Source organism: Galleria mellonella, unplaced genomic scaffold (assembly GCF_026898425.1).
Source record: "Galleria mellonella isolate WM207_F2 unplaced genomic scaffold, CSIRO_AGI_GalMel_v1 utg139, whole genome shotgun sequence".
In the NCBI taxonomy this organism is placed as follows: domain Eukaryota; kingdom Metazoa; phylum Arthropoda; class Insecta; order Lepidoptera; family Pyralidae; genus Galleria; species Galleria mellonella.
The window spans coordinates 6,378,206-6,406,009 of NW_026441995.1; the positions used below are offsets into that span (position 1 = coordinate 6,378,206).

Sequence of the window (27,804 nt, forward strand, 5' to 3'; positions counted from 1 at the left end):
AAGCTGGTGCTCAAATTCAATGTAAGTAGATTTTTTAATGGCATGAAAATACGGCTTACCAGCCTGCGCTATCGATATATACTGGTGGGGTACTAGTGAATGATGATACGAGGATGAAGTCAAGTCCATTGGTCCATCGTGACTAATTTACCAGAAATCACGATGGTTTCTAGGGGGGACTTCGCGAAGATTAACCTGATAAAGTATATTGCTAGGAATGAGACCGGTAGGCCTAATCAAATCCAGGAAAAATAAATATTATGAAATGTATTTAGTAACGAAAAGGAGTATAATTATCATAATAATATCTGATCTCGACGGAACATCGGGCTTTAAAAACAAAATAAAAAATTAATGAATCCAGACATCAATATGCATAATGTATAGGAAGGTGTTTGATAATGTTTTTTTTGTGGATCTTTTGAACAAATAACTAAAGTTTACTGCTTTTATCTATTTTAATATCAATTACTATAATTTACTTTTACTTATTATTTTAAATATTCATTAAAAAATTATGATTGCATTTCAATAGTATCGAAATTTCAATCGGTGCGGTTTCTTTTCACTATATCGGAGTTATTAATGAATATTCAATGTAAACATAAACTATACGAACTTACTGAAAAAAAAAACAGCAACATCTCTGAATTAAATTGTCACTTATGATAAAAACTTTTCAAACAACTCCCAGAAGAAGCTTCTGAATTCGTCTGCAATTTTTGTGACAATATTATGCGATTACGTCAGCGATTCTAATCCGATTTTTACAGTTCATTTTGCAATTGATAGGGTTTATTCCTGTGTTTGCCCTATATTTTTTGACGATGAAACTACTATTTTTTGCGAAGCAAAAAACTGCTAAGCGAGTCTACTTAGTCTGCGAAACTTAATCTACTTTTTATCCTGTATAAATTCCGATTTTAAAAATGTGATCAAAGCATCCGTCTATTTACTCGAAGATAATATAATTTTGTTTTGATGTTTGTAATTATTTATTTAATTATTTTCAATTATCCACAAGAACTAGTCATACATTACGTAACTGTGTTCAATGAAGGTTTCGCAAAACTCGATTCTTGAATGACGTGACGTCACTGTAGTATACAAACGTCAGCTGTTTTAGTATAGTTTATATAGGTATAGATCAATGGTTCTTTCTTTTGCGTCAGAAGCTCGGAAGAAGGGATATTCGGCACCGATTGAAATTTTAATATTATGAAATATTTAAAAGTGCTGTCAGAAATTGTATGATAAACATATTTCTCATAAAAATTATAACATTAAATAAGGCGTTGTGTAACATTCTACCTACTTACTAAAATATTTTTTAAAAGTAAGTGAACGTTGTTGGAACGCATTGTGACAAAATTATTATTATTACTTCCTGAAGAAATAATTGCTTGACAGAGATCCGTATGAATATGTTGCAATAGAAAATAATTCGTCATGAATAATGTTAATGTTACTTTATTAGGACCAAAATCAATAGTGTTAGTAACAGAATTTAAAAAAATATAATAGAGATAATTTAATATATGAATACACTTCTAGTTTCTCCTTCTATTTTATAGAAAAAAAAAAATATTTATTCGTCTAAGTATTTATGTTTACAACATTTAATAATAAAATATTTGAAACGACAGACGACATGCATGGCATGCGGCGCCTAGCTACCTGTCGTGAATTAGTGTTGTGGCAGTTCATACGAGTAGTATTGTAATTGTAAGTTTGTTTTCAGTAAATTTTTTTTATTGAAACAATATTTGTAAGATTATAATCATCTTACGAATTACCCTACTACTGTGGCGCTTGACTTTAATAATAATCGCAGTAAGTAGTCACAACTTGGTAGCGATGTGAGTCGGACGCTACCCGGTCGCCTCTTTCAATGCGCTCTTTCGCGCCGCGGGCGATTGCTCCACCGCGAATTTGGGCCAAGCACAAATACTTCTGTCCCTTTTCAATTCGTTTCATAATCAATATCGCCGTCTCACTCCTATGTTTTCACTCGTCTCGTGATTATATACAAGCATTTATGTAATATGTTCACTGTTTACAATGTGACCCGAATCAGGTGATGAGAGAATATACATTACGAACTGAAATATTAAAACAGCAACTCTGTCAATGGTGATACTGTATTGATATATGTGGGTATTAATAGCAAATATTCCTTTAAAGAATATTAGAACTAAGTGTTATTTCTAGGTAGGCAAATGAAGTGTAGAAAAGTAAACAAAGAAGGCTATTATTATGCAGGTATCGATTTGGTCGACCTACCTATATGACATATCACAATTCATATATATTGATAACAAATTAGGGTTAACAACAACCTTTCGACACAGACGAAATGATAATCCTCAGTATCTATATTTTAAATTAAATTATTATTTACATCTCAATTACTCAGAAATCCCTGAGATTTAAGCCTGAAATATATGATTAAATTTGTCTATAATTGCGACTAGACATTTACAAATTAGAATACTAACAAACTAGGCAAAAGTTAAACAACATTCATTAAAAACAGATTGTTTTTATCAGAAAACTAGATAGTGCCAATGGAATTTGACCTTCACCGTTATACAACTAAATAATTGCAGACAATAATCTAAGTGTATGTGTGATACGTCACTATGACTACAAATCTACGTTACACATAATAGTATTATTTCAATAACGTAATGATTAATTGCTCTGTGATTATTACTACATGATACGTAAACGAATAGCTATTTGTTATATTTTTTTTTTGTTAAAGATTATTTTGAACATTTCGTAGTCTTAATAAGTTCCTAAAATACTCTAATTTCAATCGTGAGAAAGCTGCTTTGATTTTAAAATCAAAATTAATTACTAAACCGATTTTAATTAAATTCTGTGGGACAAATGTGAATTATATTCTTTCAAATTGAAAATAATTTTCTAAATCGGTTTATAAATAATTGGATTTCGAGGTAACAAACTTTAAAAAATTACAACTGAGAGCCTCATCCTTTGTTTAAAGCTGCTTAAAAAGTGTTTAAATTTGTAAACAACTTCAAACCAATTAATATAGAAATTAAATACATGTAAAACTAATTTTGAAGGTCATACCACCTTGGATATGTATTTTTTTACTTTTTACTAATTTTTTTTGCATTAATCTAGTTTCTACTTATAGCTTACCAGGTAACGCCAGATAAAAATGACACAACACAAATTATTCAAGACAAGACAGCGGCCATGCGAATTATTTCCTTAATATTGTCATACACTTTTCCCTTACCGTACACCAACTATATATAAACTACTTATGATTACTTGAATGATAATGATTAACAAAAAGGGGAACATTTGTGGTTTGACCCATTTACCTAATATTTATTTACGACATTACTATTTGTTTGTCCGGAAAGATGTTATCAGAAATATAGAGTGAAATCAAAATCGTTAGTGGAGGTAGGTAATATGTAGCAGGTGGCAGGGCACCAGTGAAGGGTGATCGATGAAAATAAAAACGGGCCAGTTATCTCATCATGATGAATTCATCAGGAATTAACCATGATAGTTTCCAGGGGGAACCGCGTGGAGCTCGACCTGGTTGGGTATATTGCTAGCAATGGGATTCTTAGTCTCCATTACTAACAATTTCTTTCCTCCCCCCCCCCCCCATATCTATATATTGGTCCAACAACGGATATAATTAATATCAATTATTTAATATATAGTGTTGTAATAAACAACCCGATTGAAATTAATATTATTATCATTATATTATATATCTGACCTATATGGGCGATATCGCAATGGGTGACGACCTTTTTTCCATCATCAATGTCTAGAGAAACCCATATCAGTATCCATATTACCTATGTCTACTCCTAATCTACCTATTAAGCTATTAAGATAGAAATTTCGTGGATCAAAAATAATTTTAAGTCTCCCATAATAACAGCAGCTGAAAAATGATATTGATTTCACACTGTATATATTTTAATTTAAAGAACATTCTAACATAATTCAACTTTAATTTTCATCATGTCTGCATCTCCTGTCATCATATCAGCCTTTAACTGTCCAGTGCTGAACATAAGCCTCCCCCTAGGGGGGTTTGCCTGAAGTTGCTACGCTTGGTAGGCGGATTAGCAACCGCGGTTAGGGTTTGGAGATGTTTTAAGATGGATGCAGCTGTCCATCCCTCGTCCTTCCTTAGTCGCCTCTCATGACACCTACAGAAAAGGAAGGGGTGGCGTATATATGCTATATAAGCATACATATGCTATTCAATTGTCTTTTCAAATTTATTTCTCAATCATTCATAACTTCTTAAAGTGTTTTTTTTTTGATGGGTGAAAATGGTATGGTAACCCCGCCTGCGCTAACGGGATACGCTGACGGAGCACCAGTGAAGGGTGATAGATGATAATGAAAACAGGTCAGTTAGCCCATGATGATGAATTCATCAGGAATTAACCATGATAGTTTCCAGGGAGAACCGCGAGGAGGTCGACCTGGTTGGGTATATTGCTAGCAAAGGGATTCTCAGTCACCATTACTAACAATCCCTGTCCCCTCAACTTCCTACAGTGTTGCACGCATCAAACGTTTTCGTATCTATTATAAAAAGGCGTGGATATATTAAAATATCGGGTAATGATAGGATATCGGTTGCTTTACCCAAATAATAACCTATATGATAAGATACGACAGTAATAATAATCTTGCTGTATTACGTCGTATCAATAATAGTGGGTAATCAAAGACTAAAATTGTGTTAGGTAAGAGCAACCCTAACAATTTAGGGTATCTTTCCACAAAAAACTTACTTTAATCAGTTCGTAATTAGTATGAGACTAACGTGAATGCAAACTCTATCAAGTGACAAAAGTTATTAAAATCGGCGCAGAAAAGATTACACATATTATTATAAACACACAAAAATATAGTTAATTGAGAACCTTGGCTTGAAGTCGATGGAAAAATAGTACAATTACATAATAAAAAAATATGTTATGTTACGTATTATATTATTAATTCTGTAATATAAACATACAACTATTCCAATATATTTTTTTCTATTCACTATCATTTATATTCATATTGTTATTATTTGATATTCATTTACGTTATTCCACAATCTTTCTCTAGTAAAACATATACTTAAATATATACCTTTAATCTAGACGCCTACTGGATTTTTTTCTTAGAATTTTGTATAGGTATAAAAAATTACTGATTGTTACGTTTTATGGATTAAGTAGATATCAAAAAATATAATATTAATTAAATTTTCCAACAAATGCAATTAAGTACATCTCATAAATATTTATGTTATTATGAAAATAGATAATGCAAACTTTGGACTTTATCTTTTCTTTGAACCGGTACGCGCTATCTGCATTTTGGTATCATTGGTAATTCAGCTTTATTGCTACCGAGTATTATCAAAGTTTAAAGAACGCTTTGTTATATTTTGTAATTATATTACGTTAAAAATATGAAAATCAATGATGTATACCACATCTAGACGGCGTATTAAGATGAAACATATCAGATTTACACCTTTAGGAACACAAATATGAAAATCGCATCCAATTTAGTGTAGTCGTTTTTGCGTCAGGTCGAAACAAACATATAAACAGACAAGTAAACTAAATTTCTAATTTTTTTTGGCATTCATTGCTCTTATTAAGACTCGCATATTATTTATTTTAATATATGTATTTAAAATAGTTACAATTTTATTATATATAATTGTAAGATATGTATCAATATACATTATATAGTATATATATACATAATTATGACAGACATGATAGAAGAATCTTTGGTATTTATGGTATGAAATAACACATAAGAAATACTCGACGTAGTTAGAAGACAACCTACAACACAAAGTATACATTTGTTCTGAGATTAGTATGATTTGATTTACTTCGTAATTTTTTAAAGTTAAATCTACTGGTTTGAAATTGCGTGCATAAACATTTATATATCAATATTTTTCGCCCTTTATTATACCTAGCATAGTTAAAAATGGGAAGGCAAATTTTTATGAAACTGGCGGAAGGTAATGTTCAAGAGCTTTGAACGGTTGCAAGGTTACGCATTAAAAATAATATGCTCGCAACTATAATCCGTAATGGAGTAGTCAGAGGTATTTGTATTGTTATTGCGGTGTACGTAACTCTCATCATGCCCATATTTTGCCAAGCATATGGTCTGTTTTAATAGAAGTAAATGTAAACAAACAAATAGTTGATCCGACTATAAGATATTCTGCTGATACCTAATGGTATCAAATAAATAAATCGATTAATTGATTAAATGTTTCGATTTGTTACTAATTTAACGTTTTGGGCTGGTAGTCCGCATTATTAATAATCCCTTCCCCCCACATTTTAGGTCAGCTAATGAAATGAAATAGGAAGTTCCAGTTCGGGTATATGAGTATTTCATAATTCATGAAAGTAGTTTTGTTAATCAGCTGCCAGAGGCAGACTTTGTATTTTTTAATACTTTATATATGTAATGGAAATCTTATGAACATAATCTAATTTTAATTCTAAGTTTTTCTTTTCTGATACTATGATAGAATTGCAAACAATTTGACGGTTCACCTGATGGAAATTTAAAATGCAATAAAGTCGGATTTAAAAATAGGTAAACACTTTTTTTTTAATGTAGATTTTATTCGATATCAATTTTATTTTGTCATTAAAAAATGATATTTGCGAGAAATCATTTTTATTACCCATTAAACTCATTTAATATTGTAGTATATAATAATAAGTCGTTCAAACGTATTTTTAAAATAAGTTTTTATGCATCTGTAGTGATCAAACTCTAAACAACATCTGGCTGCCAACTGTTCATTGAGACGAGTATATTAACTCAAACACATTGCTCTGTTTAATTACAAAGTTCGCATGTGACCATCTTCCGTTTTCGTAAGGAATATCATAATATTGCATCGATAACCCTACTTTATTACTTAAGAATGCTAAATTCAGTTAAATTAATATCCAGTAGTAGGTAGGTCAAAAACATGTACGATTTTAATATTTAAGAATGAACTAAATTTACAATGGATTAACTTGATCAAAGCTAAATTATACAATAATATAAAATTATTTTCCATTGATGTATAAGTCATATGCTTAATTTTTTTAGTAAAGTTTGGATACGGTCGACTAAACTGTTGTGAAAATTCAAAAATAATAATAATACTACTTGTACAACAATTAGTCCATTACCTTAAGGTTGTCTTGAAAAGATTGCTCTCAGCAATAAGACCACCTTACTGTACTTATACAATTGTATCGTTGTGTTTGTAAATTGCCTTACTTATTTCCTATATTGTATAATGCAAATAAAGTAAGTATACTTATTCATTCATACTATTTAATTAGTCCATTACCTTAAGATTGTCTTTAAAAGATAGCTTTCAGCAATAAGACCGCCTTACTGTAATTATACAACGGTATCGTTACATTTATTGTCTTGCTTATTCACTATATTGTATAATGCAAATAAAGTACATATACTCATTCATTATATATATATTTATCGCACGATTTTTCCCATTACGAAGCAATGTCGATATAAAATTGTATTATTATTTTATCGAAGGTTATACTTGAAGAATATATAAATATATAGGCATTTACAAATACGTTATACTAATCTATTTATAATTAACGCCTATCTAAAATACGATATATCTAACACATTCAGTATTGTGCGACATTTATTAGGACTATTTTCAGCTATGGCCAATAATTGACCGATGAAGATGAATATTTTTGATATTAAATTACAGTGATGACAATATAATAATAGTTATTTATGTCCGGATTTTTTACACCATTTGCTATACTTATTTATTGTGACTTTTTTATTACCTGCTTATTTTATCTAAATATTTTAAAATATGTAATATGTTATAAAATATTCACTCTTATCAGTGTTTTTTTTTATTGTGCAGTGTAGTTAATGATAATAAAATAAAACCTTATTTTGTATATTTGAATACAGTTGTGATTGGGAATAGTAGCGTATTTTTGTTTTTAATAGCTATTTATGCTTAAAAATTATACCTGCTTTTTACTGGTGAGAGGAGTTAATTAAATACATTTATTTTTGATTTATTTGAGTCATTTTTAATTCACAAAAACAATGATTTTTTTAAATAATGTTAAAAATTATTCATGTTAGAGTTTATCAAAGTTTAGCCGCGTCAGAATTATCTATAAATTTTTGAATATAACTTAGAAGTACTTAATATTTCAGTTTTGCTACCATTATTGATACATTTTATTACATTTATATATTGCTGTATAGTTTATAAATATGGAAACTCTAAAAAAATCTTTTCTTTTTCTTAAAACCCATTTTACTTTTTCTCGAAGAATATAATGTTTTAAAAATTTCGCAAGCGGATTTTTTTTTACCCAAAATCGTGAAATAAGTACCTAATCTGGCAACGCCGCTTATTGATCATATATATTTAAAATTATTCTTCTTTACCCCAATTCAAAAACTAAATCCATTTGTAGTTCCGGCTTGATAAATTGATTAACTCCAAGTCACTTCATTTATCAAACAGTAAAATTTGGTCACAGTTCATGACTTAAAAGGAGTTTGACAGTTACATTGAAATAAAAAGAAATATCACAAAACGTTATCTCTCCGCGGTGTGACCAATACGCCTCAAGATAACCTTTATTTCAAAAATATTTTAGTGCAAAGTGCAGTATAATATTTAGGACATAGTCACATCACATCTTAATGAATAAGATTATACCTACATATATTTAATTTTACATGTTTATAATAAAAATTTGCCGTGTGGTCCCAGTATAGAATAGGCCGCCTCTTCCCATCCTGTGCATGTCATAAGAGGCGACTAAGGGAGGTCGAGAGACGGGCAGCAGCATCCCTCTCAAAGATCTCAAAAGCCTACCCGCAGTTGCCACTCTGCCTGCCAAGCGTGGTAACTACTGTCAAAAACTCCCAAAGAGGAGGCTTATGTTCAGCAGTGGTCAACAACCTGGTGTTGTGGCATTGCAGGTGTGCTGCCGGCCTTTTAAACTATAACACTTAAACTTGAATCCAATTTAAAAAGGTTATTTATAAAATTGAATTCGTGACCAGAAATCGAACCTCGGACCTCATTTACGAAATACAATATACTACTACCCTACGCCCAGAGGTTTTAAAAAGGTTCCCTAAGAATAATTTTAAGTTTCCACAACCGGTATCTTGATAAAATTACTAATCGTAAATCGTATCGTCGTATCGAAATCGACACAGGAGTAAATGTTTTCGATTAAAAGAGGATTATAATCGGTTTAGAACTGGCGAAGGTAGCACGTAACATACAACAAAATGGGTCGAATTGATATCGTCCCTCTCTATGAAGTCGGTTGAATCATTCGTAACCTGACTGTACGTACACACATAGCGACATTTCATCCCATATGAATAAAGTATTACTTTTATTATTAAAATTATTGTCGTATAAACCAAAACAATAAATTATAAAATACTAATATTTACCGGCGAATTCATCGTTTTGGCCGAGGTAAAAAGTAGGCTATATATCCTTCTGCATTTCAAATATGACGTGTATCGCTAACGTTCGACCGTTTTTTTTTTGATGGATGAAAATGGAATGGTAACCTCGCCTGCGCTAATGGGATACGCTGGTGGAGCACCAGTGAACAGTGATCGATGAGTTAGTCCATCATGATGAATTCATTGAAATCAACCATGATAATTTCCAGGGGGAACCACGAGGAGGTCGACCTGGTTGGGTATTTTGCTAGTAATGGGATTTTTAGTCTCCATTACTAACAATCCCTTTCCCCCCAACGTTCGACCGTTACAGTGTTAAGAGATAATAAACAATTTCGCAATTATAATATTAGCAAAGATTTGTAAATTTATCTGACTTCTCTGTACGGGCATAAAATCAACACGTGCGTACTAAATTGATAGATACTAATATTTTATCGATTTAGCATGCACGTGTTTGCATAGTCATCCAATAGTTACATAATTAAATACATAAATTAATTATATATCTAATTAAAAAAAAATACTTTGATGATGTTATATACCGAGTAATGTAAGAAGAAAATAAAAAAAAAGCATTAGGTAAGGAAAGCCCACATGTGATCTGTCTTAAGAAAAAATTAATACTCCTGAGACCCATAGAAACGCCTGCCTGCGACGTGGAGGCCCTTCGATCCCCGGCCAGGTCATGATGGAAAACGATCTTTTCCTGAATGTCTTATTTTTTATATATGTATCTATTATAAATATAGTACCGTTAAGTATCCCATAAAAAATTAAAACTCAATCTGGTGTGAGTCCGTATATATTTATTTATTTATTTATTTATTTATATCATGCGAAGTATATGTAATATATACACTGTAAAAGATATTTCTCTGAAGTCTAGAATATGTTTTTTATGTTTCTACTTTTTAGAGCTACTTTATAAACAACAGATTTAGCAATAGCTACTGTTCATATTTATTTTTTATTTTGAAAGTTTTTAGTGTTATAAAAAAATCTATGTACTATATGAAATACACTATTAAAATATAGTTTCTAAATGTGGAGTGATGAACATATTGAAAAAAAAAACAAAATTCAAACTTTACTAAAAAAATATCTAATAAATATTCAGTTGGTATCTACGTAAACAAGGTTACGTGCGTTTACTAATTATTTAAAAATATTTATTACATGATAAGTAAAGAAATACTATACATTCGTATGAAACGTAATTTATAAGGCTAATAAATATAAGGTAACAATATCATTATATCTAAATAAGTAACAAATCTATCATAAGTCACATAAATGATATTAAGTATAATAATTTTTATAGGTATCATATTTTAATACTGATAATAGAATATATATCGAAAAGGGAGGAACAATAATAAGTCTAAAATTAGCAATGATATTCATGAAACCGACCAACTTTCCCCAAGCCGTACGAATCGTTCCTGGAAAATTATTCTCGAATTATTCATACTAAATCGTGCCCGTTATCGCGCGATTTGCATTGTATAAAATTATTATGTATAATATTAATTGTTCTGAGTACAGTACCTAATCCTTTCGATCTATCCTTCTGTAAAACAGTAGCAGATTTTGTCGTTGTTACTCCATCATCATACGGAAAGCTTTATTCATTATTTATTTAGAAAACTGGTATATTATCATAATATAAATTTAAATATACGTATAATGATTAGATACGTTGACTATAAATTTTCTTAAAATAATAAAAAAACAGATGTGTGTAATCACGCAGTGGGATCTTAGACTATAAGACTGTAAAAGTGAATCGTAACTTATCTACCCAATGACGAGCGTGATATCGTGATTGAAATTACGTTAAAGTATAATTAGTATCGTAACACTAATATTTGTCAGTATACGTTTCACACATAAACGTGGAAACGTATCAGTCAGTTGTGCTTGTGACTTCACCTGTAGCGGAGATCTCACTATACGCGGAAATACAAGGTAAGCACTTCATTGAAAATATTGCGTATGTTTTCCTCAGCCTTATTATTAAAAAAAAAAAAATAACAATGACGCTTTCACGTAGGAATGCAGGTTAAGTATACAATTTAAGAAATATTATGATTTTTTATTACTTAATTATTAAATATAAAAAAATTGTATTTTTTAAAAATATATTAAAAAAATATTCTTTTAATACTATGCTTAATTATGAATTTTAAAGTAATACGTGAATAATGTTAGTCATAATTTTTCTTCAATGCTTTATATTTACTGCTGTTATTTTCCAAATAAAACAATATATATCATAAAAATATATATATAAGTAATTTTAGAATTTTTATGTATATTCTATCATGTGTGTGGCAAAAAATAATTGACATTAGTTTGGCAATGAAACTAATCAGTTGTTAAGGGTTAATTAGTTGTTTGAACTTTGTTGTTAAATAAGATCGGAAAACAGTTATTTAACCGAGAACATAATATAGTTATCTAGAATTAATTACTAGATAATTGCATATAAAAAATAAATATTAGATAATTACAGGAATTACTACATTACGATAATAGACTTTAAAAATTACATTACATGGTACTGTATAATTTAATATAATTAATTAATAATTAATTCACAGAAACGCCTTTGAGTATTAATTATCTATCGAATTAATTTACTTAGTATTTAGTGCATCACTTTGGGGGATATTACGCTAAGTATATTGTGCAAATTTCATTACTATCAGTTCAGCCATTTTTACGTGAGACGCTAACACACAAACACAGGTATACAAACATACATACAAATAAAAAAAACAAATCATTTTTGGTTCGGTTCAGTTCAGTATCGCATGTTTATAATAATATGTCACTAAAGAGCATTTCTAAAAATATTTAATGGACAATTTTTATGTCATTACGTTTATATTTTCATCATCATCATCATCATTTCAGCTGTTAACTGTCCTCTGCTGAACATAAGCCTTTCTCATAAGGGGAGTTTTGCCACTAGTTGCCACACTTGGCAAGCGAGTTGGTTGATTTTAATTATATTCGTATATAAAGACAATGCAAAGATTAGAGCTTGATTTAATCCTGTCTCAGAACACATCGGGTCTACCTCGGTTGTCTCCGAAAAGTTTGAATGTCTAGTTTATTATCCCGCTAACTCGCTATTTATTTCGGCGATGAGAAGCACTGAGAAAATTAGTCAGGCCCGCGTTATTTTATCTTGTGCACTTTACTCGATAAAATGTGCACTCATCATGCGTTGCCATTCTTAAGAACTGTTAAGTCAGAGGCTTGTACAATAATAATCTTCGTATAAATACTAAATAATTTGGAGTACGTAAAAGCTGACGGCCTACCAGGTGCAAAAATTCAAAAGATCACATAATGCAAAATGGAAACCATGACATATGGGGAGAGGAGATTGTCATATACTACCCATTGCTCCATTGTAAAAATATATTTCCACGCAAGCCCCTTGAGACCATCGTGGTTAATTGATGGGCCAACTGACTTGACTTCATTCTAATCTATCATCTCTTACTAGTACCAATATAATGATATAGACGGGAATACCATTAAATTTTTATATCCATAAAAAAGTCACCACTTATGGACATGGACAGATCTATTAAAATATCAATAAACTGTGAGGCATTCATAAGAACTGTTACACCTCATGGAGCGTAACAAGCGCCCTTTAGCTGTCATGCTTTATTAATACTACACTTTCGGCCAAAATTAATAAATACATATTTTTTCAACTGTCAATTCAATTGTTCTTTGTTTTATGTTTATTACCTTATAATTCCGTCAGTTCAAAGCCGATTTAGTAATTTATCTGAAAGGATATACATACTTACAGTTAAAGTCAAATTTTATATGGGGCATAATATATAAATATTGTTTATTATATCCAAAATAAATCTCATCTTAAAACTGAATATTATAAATTTTAAATCTAATATCTAACATGACGTCAAGATGTGTATTTTTTTTTATGGATGAAAATGGTATGGTAACCCTGCCTGCACTAATGGGATACGCTGGCGGAGCACCAGTGAAGGGTGATATATGAGAATGAAAACAGGCCAGTTAGCTCATCATGATGAATTCATCAGGAATTAACCATGATAGTTTCCAGGGAGAACCGCGAGGAGGTCGACCTAGTTGGGTATATTGCTAGCAATAGGATTCTCAGTCTCCATTACTAACAATCCCTTTCCCCCCTCAAGATGTGTATTTGAGCAGTAAACTTACTTATACATATTGAAGGATAGTCTTAAGGAATGGTAGCTCATGATACACACCGTGGGCATCATGCCTAGTATTTGTAAACATTATGAATATTTTCATATGCCTATAAATAATATATGAATACCTAGGTTAGTTAGGTAACAACGGAAAACTACCTGGAATAACATGAAACTATGTCGAAACCAAAGTGCAACACTGCACGTGCAATTTCAGCAGTTATACACGAGTGAGAATATGATAAATATATTGTTTATTGCACTTATAAAAAAAGATACAGCGATTAGATTAACAATTTGTTAGCATATGTTTTTATATTTAAATGTAATTATTTTATTTAGTTTATTTGAAATAATCTTCTGTACTTTTTACCACATTAAAGTTTTTATTTAATGATTAATGATCTGTCCAAAAAGACATACAATACATATTAGAAACAAACAGGGTACAAAGAATATCTATTTGCATAGACTTACTCACGTGAATCCATTTTGAAACCCTTTCTCAGTGGATGTTTGCGTTATAAAAAGAGCTTATAGCTCTTTTTATAAATAAAAAATTAAAATTTTAACTCCAACGGTTTGGGGTGTGTATACGTTGATAAATGATATTGTGCAAGTCAATGTAATTTTTTTAGATAAGTATGATTTAAAGAAAGAAAAAAGAAAGAAAGAAACTTCATATTATTTACTCCTACTAACATTCTTTTGGCAACGACCACTGCGGTCTTTTGTTCTTAATATGTATATTTACCTACATTAAAAACTCCATTGTTTGGAAAAGATAACCACCTTTGTGGCGAAAAATAATAGTATAAGTACTTTTAAATCTCAAAGAGGGGAAAATATCTTTGTTCGTAAATAATCTTATTTTTCTTCTTATCTATAAGGTATATTTTGTTATTTAGTCAGTTAACAGTTAGAAGTTTTGACGAGGCTTCTGTTGAGTTGAGACTTGTTCATATCTTTGTAATGTCTGGCCATTTTCCAAGTTCTATAAACTCATGTTTTGAACAGAAAGATACCTACGGAAGCGATCTATATTTTTGTAACGACATTATCGATCACAAAAATGTGATATTACTCATATTATATTCGATTAGATTATACTTTTAATGTAGACAAATTTGGATTGTTTTTTTTTATTTCATGTGCGGAAATCTATTATGTCCTCCTTATTGGAACATTACCTACGTGTTTATTTAGTTATAATTATTGTATTAATGAGTTACAATCATGATCTGATATAAATTTAAAATCTCAAATTCCTATATAAAAGTACAACTGAAAGGATTCTAATATTATCACATTTCACTGGAAGGAAGGCCATTCATAAAATTGTTAAAAATACACTTTTTATTATCCGGCTACCAAAATCAAAGGAAGTAGCGGGTGAATTAATGTTTTTTGGATGTACATCTATGCTGGAATGTAGTGTAAGCATAATTATATCTCAAACAGCATGAATTAGATATATTATATTCAGCAGTGGATAGTTAACGACTGATCATCATCATCTTCCTATCCTTATCCCAATTATTATTTAGGATCGGAGTAATATGTTTTTCTTTTTCATTTTTCTCTATTTGCGGTCATTTCTGCATTCACCCCCCATTCTGGCCATATCATCTTTCACACAGTCTATCCATGTCTTTTTAGGTCCTCCTCTACCTTTATAGCCATCCATATTCATTCTTAAAACATGCTCATCATTCCTGCGTATCACGTGACTATACTAGAACAGACTATTAATTCTTAACTAACGTTAAGTTACCGACTGATATAATAATATAATAATGGGCCTGGTAACTAATTTAAATGCATATGAAAAGGAATTGTATTGACCCTTTTAGGGAAGGTTAAAAAGTCCACATTTCACGAATTATAATAGGAATTATTTTGTATAATCTTACGATATAAATATACTAGTCCGTGAATATAATGCCCTAAGTGCGAGAGACTTATTAAATTTGGAGGGTTGACAATATTTAGGTATGTAGGTGATGCTTACTTGTATTACTTGCATTGTATTAAGTTCCGATTGTGAATTTAAAATATAAAATGCTGTGTTTCCTAGCCTTAGCTTATGCGAATCTATTATTTTGCATTCCCATGGAAAAAAAATATAGCGATTATCGTATAAGACAATGTAACTAAGTAATAAGTAGATATTTATACTGTCTATATGATGACAACATCATCGTGCCTAAAATGGACGAAAGACTAAAAGATCGTCATCATACACACTTATATATTGTCTTACAACTCATTGACGTGCCTAGAAGTGGGATATTAATGTGTTGTTATGGTATAAAAGGTAAGATTCTCTCTAAGAGATATATGTATGTCATTACCACATTAGCAAAGCAGTTTGGTATATAGTTCCTTTTTTTTTTTTGTTATTGTGTCGTTTTATCCTATTCTATTTTTACCACACCTTATGGATGGAATGGAGTTGTAACATATTTTAGTTTTTACTCTGTCATCGCATTAAAAAGGAATTTATGGAAATTATAAAAAAATATATTTATAGCATTTGGTCGTGCAGTAAAAATTAAAAAAAAAACAACCTAAAAAAGATATATCCCATAGACATAGACATTTGACGTTCATAAGCGGCTAAAATGTCCTACATGAATAAATGATTTTTGAATTTTGAATTTTGAAGTGTCTATATTATTTCCACTTTTTTATCGTAATTTTACTTAATTTATAATATGTATTATTATAAAAATAAAAAATCTAATTTATTTAAAAGAAGGCAAGTTAAATGACGAAATTTAATACCTATTGTTTTCTAATACGTATCGAAATACAGTCAACTTGCTTTAACAATTTACATAGACACTATAATATATGTAGCATGCTTTAGTCACTATACTACTGAGTATACTCGTAATAGGTGATAACAAAGTCCGGCGACGCAAACATGCAATTTTCATAAGAAATACAGTATTACATTTCAATACCATTTTACTCAAAGCCGTCACAGCCGCTGTATATAAGTATTTTAGATTTGTATTTTACGCTTTATTGATGACCTTTTACGTAAGTCCATAGCTTTAGTCTATATCGATCTCCAATAGTCACGACATTGAAAACTTTCATAGTGTTTGTGTGGAACTTATTTATTTATTATTGTACTAGCTGTTTCCCTTAGCTTTTCTTGCGTGAATCCTTACTAATATTATAAATGTAAAAGTTAATTTGTTTGTTACCTTATAACGCCTTGACGGCTTAACCAAACACTATGAAATTTGTTATTATGGGATAAAGAAGGATATAGGCTACTTTTTATCTTGGTCAATAAACATATCCCGGTCACGTGGACGAAGTCGCGAGTAAAAGCTAGTCAGTAATCCAAGTATTCTATGTATTAAATAATCTTATAATTGCATTTACATTCTATCCAAGCGTCCAAGATATTATTTTACTACATAATTACTAATTTTACCGTGACTTTTTCGTTTTGAGACAATCTCTATAGCGTTGCAAATGATTTTGTCCAATGGTAGCAATTGTCCATTACCATTGTTGTTTGTTTTCTACCAATAATAAAAAAAACACATCTATAATAATATCGTAAAACTAGGTACATTAGGTACCTATATTATACCGGTATAATTCACTGTTTTCATTTTGTTTATTTAAATAATTTATACGTATTTACAACAATAACAAATAAATTACTAATTTTACTACCAACCGTCATCAAAGTATCTACCTACTCGTACCGTGTCTCTAGGTAATCAATCACTTCCTGTTAAGCTTGGTAAAATACTCCATCACGCTTAAATGGGCTTATACATTGTCAATAAAACACTGTTTCTAACCTTGTCCTATATAATGTTTAAATGTGCTGTTGTATAATAAAAAAAAAATAACAAATATATCCACAGTTCTTACACATATTTTTTCGTAGAAATATAAGTTTTTATTTCGTTTTTATTTAAAATGATTTTTTGTAGTTGATATATAGCCACTTTTGTAACTAATTTTCACAATCTTTTTTGCAATAAAAAGTTATTTTTCTGTAAGAATATTAGTTTTTAAATTGTCGTTTTTTTTTAAATGATTTAGAACGTTTTGTGTTAAAATTATATTATTTTCAATACTAATTTTCACAATTTCTTTTGCAATAGAAAGAGTTTATTTCCCTGTTGGTTCCATATTATTGTGACAATTAAATCTATCGTTTTTTTTTGTGGCAAAATCAACTTGTAGACACGTTTCTGCGTTCTAAATTATATTATTTTCAATGTAATGTATCTTCGAAATATCTCTCCTTGTTCATAATTTTATTTTATTTATTGAATATTTATAAATAATAATGACTTAGAATAACATAAGCAAAAATTTACAGATATTATTATATTAAAGGATAGCTGAATTTTCGTCAGTCATGGACTTTAAAAAAGGATATTAATTCCTCTTAAAGTTTCTGCAGAAGCAGCACCGCTGAATTTAATTTAGCACCTGAATATCTTACCTGATTTATTAAGACAGATCAAAATTAACATTTAAATTACAATAATACAATGAGGTAACAACAACATACATAAAACAACAAAAAACACTGGAAGATGATTTCTGTTATCGTATATAAAAAATATTTTATTTATGATACATAGAATGGCAAATTTCCTATCATTAAAAACATGCGCTGGTTGATTAGCTGGCCGGCCGCCTTAGGAAAAATCCCAACCACGTCTTCCCACGCCAATGCGTAAATACATTTCATGATTTTTTTGCGGAATTGCGTTAGGCAAAGCTCTTTCATTACCGCCATCGTTTAATTGACTCTATGTTTTTAATTTCTAGATATTATGAAGACAACGGAGTTGGAAGCGAGGTGACCCAGAAATAAATATGCCGCTACTTCGTAACGAAGAAGTCCCCACGGTAAAAGTCACTGACTCCGTCGTGACACGGTACGCGGTCGCCGTTGTTGGATCGTGGGCCGCGGAGACAGGTAATCATAATTTTCTATTATTACAGTTGTAATACTGATAAAATATTAGTTATTTGATGTTATAATAAGTAATATTTTAATTAATAATTGCAGTTTTATAGACTTACTACTCTATGGCAATAGTTCACACTGTGGCTTATACTGTGTTATGGCTATGTAAAGGAGTTAGTCCATAGTATTACAGTTTTTTCACTATTCATTAAAAAATATCTATAAAAATATGGTACATTAAAATCATAAGTATAAAAGGATTAAAGGCCCTCTGATCCGTTTTCATTTAAGTAACACGTTCTTTAGACTGTGGTATGTAATACCACAGAGGGTAGTGAAAGGGCTGATAATGTTTCTTTTACCGTTTCAACTAAATAAAGCAGTGATTACTTGCTCTGTGGTTCTAATTTTATTGAAAATTATTTCTGAAAATTTTGCCTTAATTTTAATTAACTTTAAAAATGTTACTTAATGAAATACGAATGGGCACCAGCCTCCTTTTTAAAATATCACCAAAGCCTACTGCGGTTGCCAACCCGCATGTCAAACGTGGCGATTACTATCAAATCCCCTTATGAGGAGGCCTATACTCAGCAGTGGATAGTTAACGGCTGATATGACCGACTTCAAAGCGAGATCGAATTTTTTATGTATTTTTTCATTAGTTATACGTCGAATTGGCCTGTAACGAAATGATATATGTATACTTTATTGGTTAATTATTTCTTGGATCCGTAAGAATGTATTTGGTGTGAAAATAAAATAAAATAATTTTTGCTCCTACATTAGTTTCGCCTTCAGGGTTCATTTGTGTAAATAGTTCTATTAATTATTATCAATTGGTCGCATCGTGCCGTCAGACGTCACATGCATTGTTGTAACTCATATCAATTTATAACACCTATTTCAATTAAATTGAACTTAATGAAAATAATGCTAACTGCATTAAAAGTTCCGTTTGTTGGTGCAGTAATAATACAATATTTACAATGTGTCACCGAACGAACATTTCTGAATTGGATCGTGTCTATATTGTGGCCTCAGATTTTCGCTGCCTTGTGCACAGGGTATCCTTTGATATCAAGTAACTTGAGGACCAGGTGATTGGTGTAATTGTGTAGCACTTCGTAACATTTTCTCTTTTCATAACATAAAAAGCGATTAAGTGAATAAACCCCATACAGAACTGACAACTACCGTACTAATAGTAAGCAAATCACATCTTGTAATGAGTAGTAACAAACATGTCGATCATAGACATAATTAAGACATTAATATTTTATTTGATGAAAATTATAACTCTTCTATAAAAAATATAACCAGCGCTTTAATTATAACAGAATATGATATGATGCCTATAACATCCCTTGTGCATTACCTCTTTTAATGCACAAGGAACGATGAGCCCTTTGTTGTGTCAGAGTAGGTATACATAATGTATATAATATATAAATTTATCCTTTTGTACATGCACAGCTACTTACCCGTTCGACTTGACAAAGACGAGGCTTCAAATACAATCTGAAGTGGCCGCTGCTAAACATGGATATAAGGTGAGATATAGACACAAAACGAGCAAATCGTCATTCTTCAACTACTCCAATTGTTTACTGTAAATATGCCAAAAGGTGGCTTTAGTCACTTGTTTATTCCATTCGCGCCAGTCTATTTGATTATGTTCTGCTTTTATTCTTAAAAGAATAAAGGTGTGGTAAACCACATCCTAGACACTTCATACAAAATGTGATCCAAGATTATGTACAATACAAACAGATGACACCAGATTCGACACTCCCAAATGTGTGTGCATTAGGGGAGAAATGAAATAGTTACTGCCTGCGCTTCCGGGCTATAAGCTACAAATGTATCGGAGGAAAGAGATTATTAGTAATCGAAACACTATTCTCATTGCTAGTACTAATTAACTACCCTTTAAGGTCGATGATAAGCCAACTGACTTCATCCTTCATCCCTACTAGTTACATCGTCCGCTAATATAAACCAATGGCAGGATATTTAAATTTCATCTGGTTAAAAATTGAGTCAGTCGATTATATTTGAGTCAGAAAGGAATTTATTATGTCGTAAGTAAAATAATTGCCATGGTCCTGGCATAGAATGAGCTACCTCTTCCTTTCGCGTGAGTGTCGTGCGACTAATATGTTACAGTAAATTCATCAATTATTCTATTAATCATTAGTAAATCCCACCTCCTTCGAAATTTTTTAATCCCTCAATAATTAATGAAATATGTTTTTTTTTTATACAACTTAGAATGGTAAACAAGCTGACGGCTCACCTGATGCAAAGTGGTAACCGTTGCCTATAGACATGAGCAATACCATGGACATAACAGAGTATACTGTAGATTTTCATAGTTTATTAATATTTCTTCAACAATTGTTACTGTTTCAGTTGGAGAATCTTGGAATGATAAAAACAGCTGTCAGCATTGCAAAGAACGAGGGCGTGCTCAAACTGTGGACCGGACTGATGCCGATGTTCCAGCGCCACGCGATATACTCTGGCTCCAGGATTATTTTCTACGAACAGTTCCGAAATTGGTTCAAAGATGAAAACGGGAAGGTGTCGTTGGGCGTGGCGTCTTTGGGTAAGATTGATATGAAAAATTTCGTCTATTAAAATTTCTAATTTTTTCTGCCAGTTATGAAATATATACGCAAAAAATAAAAATTCTTCAAAAAGCACGTAATAACAATGCATAAAAGATACCTCTAATGTGGCACGTCGATAGGCAATGCTGAACATTTACCAGTTAAGCAATAAGCTTTATGGTTTGCCACCATTGTACTAAAAAAAAGGCTTTTTTGAGTCAGTAACAAGCACATAATGTCATCTGCTGGCCTCTGTTGGGTACCTACCTCTTTCTCATTTGACTTTCTGTGTAAGCAGCTGTGTTCGATATGAAAGGTCTACCTTTATATTAAAATGAAAACCTTAATCTAGAATTAGCAACATATAGACATTATGGTGTATTATGTGATGTACATGGTGCTGATGTCTTTAGGCGACAGCCTACAGTTTCCATCAGCTTATTGACTACTCCAAGGCGAAAAAATTTATTTAATGCTTAATATTTTACTACTGTCACCATATTTCTTGCAATGTTTGAACAACGCACATTATTGGACAGGTAATGAAACAGGCTTAACATGATTGGAAGTCCTTCAGGGGGGCTGGCTGCTGGGTCTTTGGCGCAGCTGATCGCATCACCCACGGACTTGGTGAAGGTACAGATGCAAGCTGAGGGTCGGAGGGTTCTACAGGGCAAACCACCAAGATTCGCCAACTGCAGACAGGCGTATGCGATGCTATATGCTGAATCCGGGATCTTGGGCTTTTGGAGAGGTAATTTCATATATTTCTTTCTTTGTATATTTAGACTGATATAAGGTTTTATGAAAAAACAGAGAATTCAATCCTAATAAATTATATATAAAATCTATATAAAAACGGATCAAACTTGTCACATACTAATACCAAGCAATAGTTGCAGCCGATGACGATAATAATTTTGACCATTTTAATAGGTAAGACATGGTCCAAGTAACTCATTTATATCAGAGCCAATTGAATATTTTAATATAACTAGATACTCAAAATATCCATTCAAAGTATTCATTCTTTTCTTGTTTACATACGTAACAATATTTATTTTTCTCCTCTTGTTGGCATATAACTTTATATACAACTTTAATCTTTGTTCACGTTTAAATAAATCTACATTGTATTTGGTATTACGGACAATTTAGAACCAGGTAAGGTACAAACACCATAAATAATTCGCAAAGGACGTATAATTGTAATGGAATTGTTTGAATATTTCTAGGAGCGGTGCCAAATGTACAACGAGCGGCCTTAGTGAATATGGGAGACTTGGCAACCTACGACTACACTAAACAATTCCTGATGAGGGAGTTTGGAATGGCCGACAACGCGTTGGTGCACGGCGCCGCTGCGTTTTCAGCTGGCTTCGTCGCTGCTGTCCTGGGAACCCCGGCGGATGTACTTAAAACGAGACTTATGAATCAACCTGTCGGTCCTGATGGAAGGTAAGAGAATTTATTTTAATATACTCCTAGGTGTCATTTATCAAAGGTAAATAGATGTCATTTAGATTACTTTTTAATTCGAGTACATTTCAAGTAAAATAAATAAATATATATAGCGAGTATGATATTCGTTAACCATAAATTATAATGAAATGCGCTGAGCTGGCAACAGTGGGTCACCTGAATCCCCATAACGAAGAATCGGGTCAATTGGCGGATCCATACAGAAAAGAGAGCGAAGAGAGCCCGAGAGATAGAGAATCTTTTAAAAGCTACCGTTTACACGGTTCTATATAATTATATATATAATATTAGCCTTTAAGTCTAGTATTATATGATCTATGCTAAAGCACTCATATACGTAAATGTAAATAAAATGATAAAAGATTTCTTGAATATCTCATACCACCCACACACAATTTTAGACTTAATAAAAACAGAAGACAAACATCTGCCTAATTAATAATTAAGTAAAATTATAATATAAAACATAAATCATCGACCTTTGTACAGTTCCAGAAACACCCAGACTTAAGTTATTAAGTATTTACTACCAGATTTCAACCTTATTACTGAGTGACAGAAATTAAATTGATGTGTTCTAAAATCGTAAAGATCTTCCAGTCCACAAAAGGCTAATGAAAAATGGCTTAATACTGTTTGGTAGTATAAATGTACTAGTCAAGATTCTAAGAAAACAATACTTATTTTAAATCGATAAGCCCCTAAAACCAGCTGAAATGTTTCTAAGTAAATTTTAGATTAGATAGGGTTTCTCGAATTTCATTTTTACAAATCTCCAGACTTAGATTAGTATATAATCTAAGTCTACAAAATCTTATCTATTTATGTTATATATACTTTACCTACCAACTTATAGAATGTTTTACGTATGCAGCAGCTACTAATAAGTCAAATGAGGTCGTGAATACTAAATAACAATCATATTCCAGTAACTAGTTTAAGAAACTTTGGAACAGCTGTAGCTGTATTACTAGTGGAGGATAGATACGCCTACTATATTACGTACCTACTTAAAGATATCGACGCGGTTGAGGTCAACCGAACGGGGTCAAAGTCGGGGCTCGCTGCGCTGCGCAGACTCGATGTACAATGTAATACACGCGTCCTTTTCCTTTCGTTTCAAAGTGCAATTTGCGTAAATCTATTGCATAATATGAGTATAGAAGATATAATTTGAAGAATAGTAGATATAGGTAACAGTCCAAAAAGCAGTTTATTATATTCATGAAACGGAAAAACCTCTTAGGAACTGCGAATATGTGGTCAATTTAGATACTATGAACAGTTCAAAATGTACATATTTAGAACTGCATTTAAATGACTGAGTAGTCTCAAGTACAGTTTTTTAATCTTAAAAATTATATTAAATACCAGCCGTTTCCCGCGGGGTTACTCACTTCTATGTAGTTTCCGTATATCATTCCCATTGAAACTCTTCATGAATCCGGTCTTATATTATATACCTAAATGATAATTAAGTACCTAACATCTTCATAAAGTTTCAGCCAATTCAACTGATTGGTTATTTTATAGCATTTTATATGTGATTCTTTAGATTATTATAACTATAGGCGACGGTTACCACTTTCCAACAGGTGGTCCGTCAGCCTGTTTGCCATTGTTGCATAAAAAAAAAATATTTATGGACCGATTGAAATAATATAAACACAAAATGTTAAGTGGAGAAAATCACAACGCATTCAAATCAGTAATGCCGTTTCTGAGATAAGCGTGCACAAATGTACAGACAATCAGACAAAAATTCTAAAAATCATTGTTTGGGTTCTATTGCGTTCATAAAACCTCTCTATAATAGTCTTTCTTATATATCTTCCATGTTCAGTCAGTTACCAGTTACGATTTTATTATATATATAGATTTAAAAAAAATGATTCTATTTGGAGTGGCAAAAGAGTTAACGACCATTTAATAAAAAAATTATCACTGTCGCCGATGTTATAACCAAATGTTTTATTATTTGACTTTCTATTATCCGCTTTTTACATTGTATTACTCGTAAAGTTCAATAGATAAATAAATAATGAACAGCATCACGAACGGTAAATACTGACATTTCGGCGTTGTAAGACTTATGCGTGGCGTGATGTTTAGCAGTGAATTACCAGTTGGTTTAATGCGGATTCAAGGACTTCATTTTAAAATAGTCTTTCTATGTAGTATTGCATTAAAAATAATAAGTTAACATTTGTATGTGTCAACTAATAAAATTGGGTAATATAATAACAAAACTCAATTCTTTTGTCAAGTCTTGTTAGAGTTGTTGAATCTTGCGCTATGTATATGGTTTGGGGTCAATAGAAAGGCGTTTCTCGTGAAATTGTCGGCTGGTCGCGCTGCGCGTCTGGCATTGATAGTGGCGAAACCCGTGTGACTCAACGAGTAGATACTTACATTTCTAAGTCTCGTTTTTTCTTTTAATTTCCATACTATTATTATATATTATTACTAGCTATAGCTTTACGTAGCTAAATCAGTACATAAAGTATCTTATGTGCTAAGTTACAATATAACTTATTCCTATACTAGATTTCTTGTCGAAGTAATATGAAATTATTAATAAAAAAAAAAATGATAAAATACGTGAATTTCTTCATTGCTTGTAAAATGCCCTCATAACTATACTTTTCTCTATCATATTGTTGGTCGCGCTCACTTCGTCAGTTTTAGCGTAGTTTTTTAAAAGGCACTTTTTACACAGAGTGAAAAATTTACATTTATTAAGGATATATTTTTTGTACGAAACATTTTATGACATTTGAGACACGAAATTCTATCATTATCGCAACGTATATGCGTAATACTATATCCCATTAAAGGGAATGCAGATAATTTAGTAACATTTGGTTCCACTAAACAAAAAACACCGACTTCAATTATGGCAAAATCAGTTATTTTTATTTAAAAACCACTGCACCGATTTTGATAAAATTTCTTTGGGACCAATCTGTAAGTATATTCTTTCAGATAAAGATTTTCCAAATCGGTTAATAAATGATACGATTATTAATTATTGTTTGATCAAATCCTTTAATGATTTTTAACTTGAAATGTTCATCGCTTGAATATTGATAAGTATGTGATACGGATGTCGCGCTTCTTGCGATAAAAATCGATACCAACCCATTCTTTACAATATGTAAGATTATCGATTTTTGTTTTCTATTTCAGAGGGCAGTTGTATCGCGGAATGATCGACTGTCTCCAACAATCTGTGAAGAACGAAGGCGTATTATCACTTTATAAGGGATTCTTACCATTATGGATGCGTTTAGGTCCTTGGGCGCTTATCAACTGGATAGCATTCGAGAACATAATGTTGTCTATAGGGGGACAGACATTTTAAGCCAAATTTTGTAATTAACATTTAAAAATAATTACATGAGTCAACATATAACCGACACATAAAATTTGAAAGGCGTTTAATATGTCTGTTCCAAATGAATACTTAATGTACAATAAAACAGGGACTTTTCTCAGAATAAGATCTTATCTGAGCAAATTGTATAAATTTTTGGGGCTTTACCTACAAGGTTGACGATTATAGGTATAAAGCTAACACAACATTGAACAGTGTAATTATCACTAAGGCAGTTTAATATTTAATTTATAAATTTTTAGAACATTATAAAAATATAATAAAAAAAATTGCCCAAACTAAACAAAGAAAAATATATAAAAATATATTCGTCTCAAAGTTCATAAATGAATAGTCAAATTGTGCACAATGTTTTTTATAGTTTAATGGTTATTTTTTTAATTGAACAATAATGAAAATATATCTTATATACGTCGATAATGAACCTATTGTTGTAAGCGAATAATTTATTAAAATAGGTAAATATTTATTTATTTATTTGAGTCATAGATACACTTTATATGAAGTAGTCATTCAATTATTTTATGTTTTTAATCGACCAGTGGTGCTATTTGTTTATGCCATTTCGTTATAAGTAAAAGCTTTAGCAACGAATTAACTTATAAAGTACTGCTGTAAAAATCTATATTTAGTAATCATTTAATATAAATAAATTATTAGAAGCCACAAATTACTAAAATCAAATATTTTATTGGTTAACTACAAGTATATTTTTGGTACTGAATATGCTTTGGGGATAATTTATTTAATGAACAAAATTCTAAAATGAAGTCGTCATTGCAGTACCTGTATTCCAAGTGATTTAAAGTTTTTATAATTATTATATATTATAAATTTGGAACCGCTAGTTAATGGTAAGTATAAATGTATTATCTATGATATATAGGTACCCTCTCCGTTCTTTTATATGCATATATTTTTGTAATTATTTTTGACATATTCCTGCAATTGTTACCGATAGATTGGTATTTAAAATAAAAATTAGTTTTAAACATAAGCAAATTAGCGGAACGCCCCCTTAGCTACACAATTATACCAGTTTGTATTAATATGTACTCTTTAAAAAGGTAGTAGTCATTACAAAAGACAAACAAAAGAACTGTGATTCGTTCCTCGTAATTTATATAATATAGATTTTAATTAACTTTTTTGTACAGTTGTTGTTAGAAATATTAGATACATAGTATCAAATATATCTCGTTGCTGTGTATTTTTAGATTTATAACACCGTGTTGATAGCTGTATAGATTTAAAATCATGTGCGAAATGTGATGTTGTTGACAATATACTTAATAAATTATTTATTTGTTGAACTGTCTTTTGATTTTGTGTGGCAATATATTAGTACATTCAACAATAATTTACAAAAATTACATATTATCCCCAAACAAATTATCGTCATTATTTTTAAAGGAAAGGGAGCAATAGTTTACAACAATAAAGAAACAAGTTTGATTCTATTTTATAGTTTACAACTATTAATTCGTATATATATAAAAAAATCAATGTTCAATAAAAAAATAATATAGCAACACAGAAATAAAACACACT

The 27,804-nt window shown here is 30.9% G+C and overlaps 1 protein-coding gene across 2 annotated transcripts; it reads left to right on the forward strand.

Moving 5' to 3' along the window:
- The first annotated feature begins 1,849 nt into the window (after positions 1-1,849).
- LOC113514070 (mitochondrial uncoupling protein 4) lies at positions 1,850-27,566 on the forward strand. 2 transcript variants are annotated; one of them, XM_026898062.3, is made up of 7 exons: positions 1,850-2,153; positions 18,618-18,768; positions 20,236-20,312; positions 21,175-21,370; positions 21,952-22,128; positions 22,610-22,832; positions 26,046-27,566. In XM_026898062.3, exons 2-7 carry the CDS (start codon positions 18,666-18,668, stop codon positions 26,218-26,220), a joined length of 951 nt encoding a protein of 316 aa, XP_026753863.1. In that variant the 5' UTR covers positions 1,850-2,153; positions 18,618-18,665; the 3' UTR covers positions 26,221-27,566. The 2 variants fall into 2 exon arrangements, with proteins under 2 accessions (XP_026753863.1, XP_026753856.1); XM_026898055.3 differs by lacking the exon at positions 1,850-2,153 and adding an exon at positions 11,359-11,538.
- The last annotated feature ends 238 nt before the right edge of the window (positions 27,567-27,804 follow it).

Excerpts from the sequence above, each read along its gene's own strand:
- LOC113514070 (XM_026898062.3), top strand. The coding sequence starts at position 18,666 with ATGCCGCTACTTCGTAACGAAGAAGTCCCCACGGTAAAAGTCACTGAC. Across the intron at positions 20,313-21,174 it reads CTGCTAAACATGGATATAAG|TTGGAGAATCTTGGAATGAT; the intron begins GTGAGATATAGA and ends TTACTGTTTCAG. Across the intron at positions 22,129-22,609 it reads GATCTTGGGCTTTTGGAGAG|GAGCGGTGCCAAATGTACAA; the intron begins GTAATTTCATAT and ends GAATATTTCTAG.